The sequence below is a fragment of the Nipponia nippon genome, unplaced genomic scaffold (assembly GCF_047370975.1).
Source record: "Nipponia nippon isolate SJK-2023a ecotype South Korea unplaced genomic scaffold, ASM4737097v1 scaffold_6, whole genome shotgun sequence".
In the NCBI taxonomy this organism is placed as follows: Eukaryota; Metazoa; Chordata; class Aves; order Pelecaniformes; family Threskiornithidae; genus Nipponia; species Nipponia nippon.
The window spans coordinates 46,439,756-46,445,755 of NW_028262380.1; the positions used below are offsets into that span (position 1 = coordinate 46,439,756).

Here is a 6,000-nt window from a genome sequence, read left to right on the forward strand (position 1 = left end):
AATAGCTCTGTATTAACAGCTACACCTCATGTTTACTTTCTCCTCAGCCAGCAAGTAAGGGTTGTGTTTATGTGAACATGTAGTGCAGCCCAACAGGACTAGATCCACAGAGTGAATTAATTAGTGCTAAGGACCTGACACCCACACTATACATGTTCTGGGGTTTTACTTTTGACCAGCTGTAGTCTGGTCCCAGGGGCTGAATGCCCATTAGTGGTTGGAGCACACTTTCTAATTTTATTCAGTTCAATGGGAATCCAGTTTATGCACTGAAGCCACTTGGCTAAGCGAGCCAAAGCGCAGTAAGTGGAGACAATTGAGAGGTTTTTCTTAAAAGAGCGCTCCCGATCCAAATTAAGATGTTAATGCTCACGCGCACCCAAGAAACCAATTCCTGTGGCTCCACGTTCAGCCATAGGCACCATGTCTCTTGCTCTCTTTGAGGCTGTGCCAGTTCATCCTGGTAAGCAGCATGGACCTCATAGCTTGTTCTCTTCAGAGCCAAAGAGAGGAAGCAGCACCAACATTTGGTCAAGTTTTAGCTCCCATTAAAGGGGAGGGGGGCAACAGAACAAGCACATGCAGTACTTGTTACAGGCAAATCTCAAGCCTGGTTGATGGCCTTCTGCAACAGAACTTCTCCTGGTGTTCTGGGAAGACTAGAAAAATACAAAGCTTCCTAATGACGAATTTGAAAGAAAATTGTCAAATTAAGTTAATCTGAGGAGGTATTATCTACTGAAGAGATTTTTGGTGATTCTGCTATTGCTTTGGGTGAGGAGGGTGCGTGAAGACGCTCAAGCTTTCAAGACACTCATAGCAATTCAAGGTCCAGGGATACAGGTTGTTATTGGTCTCACAGGGCTGCTTAGGAGAGCTATACGCAGCAAGACATACTGAATGTGGAGAGACCTGACTAACAAAAACACGAGGAGGGAATAAAAATAACTAAAATCCTTAAAAACATAGGCTTGCCATTAGAACAGAAAATGATCCTGCCACTTCGCCTCTAACAGTGATCAGCAGCATATGCTTACTACAGAGGCTACCAAAAGATTAAGTCTTCCCTTTTACTTAGGTCCAATCACATATCTCCAAACTGAGATTACCGCTCAACAGGAAGTCTATTAAAAACTCCACATGAAAAATGCTTCAAATAACTTTATTAACGTTAAGTTTGCAAAAAACTAATCAGATAGCAAAGGAATGAGGGGAAAAAAGGGGATTAAAAGAGTGATGATTACCTACAATAATATTTTAATTATAACAGTTTTTATTTAAAGTGTCACATCATTTAAATGTTATTCAAATGGAAAACTGAGTGTGGAATATCTTACCTAAGGAATAATAATAAGAAGAAAACAAATCAAATCCCTAACCTCACAAAATACTCCAGATGGAGCAATCTTACCGATTTTAATGGTGGACACACTGTGCAAGGAATCTGCCTTCATGGCGATCCCTGACAAATCCAATAACCTTACAAATAGAACTAACAGCATTGGTCTCTGATACCGAGTAGTTGGTATGGTCTTAAGTACAAGGCAACAATAACAGAGTTACCTGGGAATTGCCACTCATTTTAAATATGGAAAACGTATTTGTTTTCTTTCAAATTAAAGGAAATATTTAAGTCATGCGGTGAATAAGTGCTACAAAATGTAACTAGCAAGTATAGCATATAGACTTTACAGCCTCCTGAAATTCACCACCCTTTCTCCGATATGAACGCAGCACCCGTACCACATCCTACCATTTTCAAAGGAATCTCCTTATAACCCAAATAGCCTAATGGCATTTTGATGTTACTCCATTTTTCACCATGATCTTGTAACTTCGGCCACGCATATGGCCATGGCCCACACAGACCATCTTTGAAATCACAATGGCTCCGTGACTGTCATCTTTCATACTTGGCACTACGGCACTCTGTGGATTGAGATATTTTCCACCCCCCTCCCTTACCATTCTTAACATTTTCAGTGGTGAAAGCCCAGATTCCAATGCAATCCTGTCTGTTATCTGATCACAAGACTAGTCAACTCATGCCGAACAGAAAAAGAGACAGAGGGCTTACCGGGCACGCATGTGATAGTCGCTGTGCTCACCAGGACCGCTTTGGTCTTGTGAGCGGAACAGATGCTAAAAGTAACAAAGCTCCAAACCACCAGCCTGAGCAAAATGCTGTTCCCGAGGGTGTAGAAAACAGTAATAATTCAGTACCAGACAGAGGTTACATATTCAAGCCCTGAAGTAGCGATAGCTACCAAATATCACCTTTAAGCATTTGCGATACCGCAAGCAAAGAGAGCAGCGAAAGGTACCCGAAGCTCAGTGGGTCACCAGACTGCGCACGTGTATTTAGGTCACAACGATTAAGCCATTTTTTAATTCTCCTGCGCTGCTGAGACCTGCACACGAGTTCTCACAGCGATCCCATACAAACGCCAGGGAAGAGGAGGCCCGGTGCCTCGCCCCCGGTGCTGCCGAGGGGCCGGGCGCCCCGCGCTTCCCGAGCGTGCCGCTTCCAACTCGGATATAAAATGGCTGAGAGATCCAACGAGAGGGAAAGGCGGGGAAGCGGCAGCCCCGCGCCGCGGTGTCTCCCCCCGCCCGGCCGGGGGTGCCCCCTCCCCGCGGGCCGCTCCGCCCGGCCCCTGCGGAAACTTGGCGGAGGGGGAGCTCCGAGGGGGGCCGCGGGCACACCTGCGCCGCCGCCTCTCCCTCAGCAGGCGGCCGGGGGCAGCGATGTTTTCGCTCCCTGCCGGCCCCTCCGCCGCCTCAGCCGCCGCCTGGCCGCCCCCCGCAGCCCATGTGGAGCCGGCCCCGGCGAGCCCGGACCCGCCCTGCCCCCGCCGCTCACCTGAAGGCGGGCCCCTCCCCCGGAGCCCGGCCGTGGGATGCCGCCCCGCTGCCGCCCCTTTTGTTGAAGAGCTTCTGGAGCAGGGTAGGGGCCATGCTGCCGCCCTGCCCCTGCCGCCGCCCCGCCTGGCGGCGGCCCCGCCGCGCCTCTCGCAGCGGCTCAGCGGGCGGCGAGCGGCGGCGGCCGCGGCAGCATCCCCGCCGCCGCGGAGCCGCCCAGCATTGCGCGGAGGCGAGGCGAGGCGAGGCGAGGCGAGACGAGACGAGGTGAGGGCAGCGCCGGCCCGCTCAGCCGCGCCGCTCCCGGCTGCCGCCCGTCACCTGACCGAGGGCCCGCGCCCGCCCGGCGGCGCTGACAGCTGCCTGCCTCCCGCCGGACGGGGCACGACGCGCCGCGCCGCCAGCAGCCGCCCGACGGGGACGGGGACGCGAACGCGCCGCGCCCCTCCGGCGCTCCCCATTGGCTGCGCGGCGCCCCCGGCCCCGCCCCCAGCACGTGGTCAGGCGCCGGAGGCAGGCTTAAAGGGACACGGGCCCGGCCCCGCGCTGGGCGGTGGCCGTTGGGGACGTTGGCGGGGGGCGGGGCACCGAGGGGCGTGTGCCTCCGCGTGTGCGCGGGCAGCCTGGCGGGCCACCACCTGCGCGCGGAGGCACACGCGTGCGGCTGTATGTGCACGTATGATACGCATTTTACATATTTACACTGTAATAAGCATGGGCACGTACGTATCTTTTACCATACGTTTCTCTTGACATAGATATGTGTGCATAGATACCCGCCCCCTGTACATGCGCACGTGTCAATCACGTATTTGTGCTGTACAGCAACGTTTCTGTGCGCTGAAGCCAGCGCGAGCAGAGCGGCCCCCCGCCCCCGACGGGCCGCTCCCCTGCCTCACGCCGGCCGAGCCCGCGGCCCGGCGCAAGCCCGCTGGGTTTTCGGGAAGCTGACGTTCCTCATTTTGCATCACGCACCAACGCCAGCCAGCAGTCCGGGAAAGTTTCCATCCGATTTTTTTTTTTTTCTAGTCCTGGTCTCTGTAACGGAGAGCCCCCCGGCATAAAGTCGTAGAAGTACTGCGATCCCCTTCGAGAACCTGAACTTTGACTTCAGTCTTTGACCAGGCAAGCGAGAACATTGTTGCAGGAAGGTAGCTCTGCTGGGACGGTGCCTATTTTCACTCATTTCTCTTTAACTGACCTGTGTCATTCACAGAATAATTAGACAATGGAGGTCATTTGGAGCTTTGTGCTTGTTTGTTTAATTTGGGGGGAAGGGCTGTTTGTGTGGGTTTGCCCACCAGCAGGCTGACACCACCAGGCGCCCACCAAAAGCACACAACTTCAAATGCTCCTTTGTAACCAGCTAGGTAGCTGCACACTGGGGTGCAGCAAAAAAGCAGAATCACGATAGCTTCCTGCTCTTTTCAGGAAACTGGGAGACAAGACACGGAGAATGGCAATCACTGCAACAGTTGTATTGGATCGTTACAATAGTTGACTGCATACTCAACATCCAGTAGTGGCAGAAGAGGTGGAGGACATGCTGGTGCTTCGGAGCCAGCCTTTTGGTGGCTGGAGAAGCTGATTTCTCTTTAAGATAAAAATCAAGAGATGACTGTCTACTGGCCTGATAGTCTGATCAGCTCCTCCCTCTATAACACCAGATTGAATCTGGTAATGCTCGGCTGACCTCGCCTGCAGGTCCATTCTCAGAAGGGATCACCATTTTGAAGGCTCTCCACCACTTCATCTGTGAGACTGAATACCCAACGTAAATCTTTCAGCTTGGATGTTCTTACTGCTTTTGATTCTCTCCTTCCACCATCATCACCAAACGCCCCTGGTCATTAAGGTCAATCCACTCAACCAAAGCTGAAGGACGGAAAAGTGAGGGTATAGGGATGATAGTACACTGAAAGGGAAGTGAATAGCAGGGTGTGGCTGGACAAGATGAAAGACATCATGGTTGACATAGTAATCAATGCGAATGAGAAACCAGGCATCCAGCTCCAGAAATAAGCACTGGGCTGTATTTCTCACAGAACAGCCTTGAGAAACTTAAAGCTGCAAACACCATGGCTGCCACTCTATGGCTATGTCTGCGTTAGCAAGTAGTGCTGACCAGGGAGGGCAGAATCATAGACTAAACTTGTCTTACAGAGCCCGATGTCCACATCACAAACATTTTACAGGGTTTTATTTTGGTCTAGTTGCAATCTGGTCCTGTCAGCAGAATGACTGTCAGTGGCTGGAGCACACTCACTGTGTTTCTGAAGAACATCTGGTTTAGTTTCATCTGAAAATGATCCACTTTGTACGCCCAGATGCCACTCCAAAATGTGAAGGCAGACAAAGTCAGTGAGGACAACTGGGATACTGACTTCAGAAATGCACCTCTGATCTGAGCTAAAATGGCAGTGTAAATGCACCCTACATGTTGGCTGATGCTCCGTGCGAAATCAGTTCTCGATATTTTCTGTTTATGTGTGTGACAGTCACTATGGTCTGAAAGGGTAACAAAACATCAAGACACTAGTGTTCTAAAGGTTATTTCTGAAAAAAATAATGGGGAAAACACAGCAGAATCAGGAAAGGATTACAAAACAACTTTCGCGGTCAGTACGCACTGTCCCACCCCAAACAGAGTTTGGCTATAAAGAACACCTGGCAAAGCAAACACGGTGATTTTTCACTAACCCGTGAGTGTAAAAGATGAGCAGAGGTAAGGAAAAAGCCGTATCACCTGTCAAGCAAAGACCATTTACAGCCAGATAGTGTGTCTACAGCCCTCACTCTTCTAGGAAATATAGGAAATAAAAATGTGGCATATGAGAATCAAAACCTTATTTGTAATATTCTGACTAGGGGTCAGACAGTTTACGTGCAGAGACAGACAATGTCATTGACGAAACTTCAGTCAGAAAAGGAGCCAGATTCTTAATGTAGGAATAGATGGGGCTTTGTTAGAAAGTTGTCAATACATAAAAAGGATCGTTCAAATCCTGGAATAGCTGAATGCTTGGGTAAGTATTTCTGTGTTTCACAGAGCATAAACCTCTGAAGATTCTCTCCCAAGAATGTAGGAACTAGGTTTTATAGCCAGGACAGGCTGGGTTAAAAGCCAAGTCTCCTAAG

The 6,000-nt window shown here is 50.5% G+C and overlaps 1 protein-coding gene across 2 annotated transcripts in view; it reads right to left on the bottom strand.

Annotated features, from left to right (window-relative positions):
• FNIP2 (folliculin interacting protein 2) overlaps positions 1-3,021 on the bottom strand; it is a 102,666-nt gene extending 99,645 nt beyond the window's left edge. For both annotated transcript variants that reach the window (XM_087737260.1, XM_087737257.1), the window contains exon 1: positions 2,864-3,021. In XM_087737260.1, coding sequence (XP_087593386.1) covers positions 2,864-2,958 — 95 coding nt within the window. In that variant the 5' untranslated portion in view covers positions 2,959-3,021. The remainder of the gene's footprint in view (positions 1-2,863) is intronic.
• Positions 3,022-6,000: the final 2,979 nt, after the last annotated feature.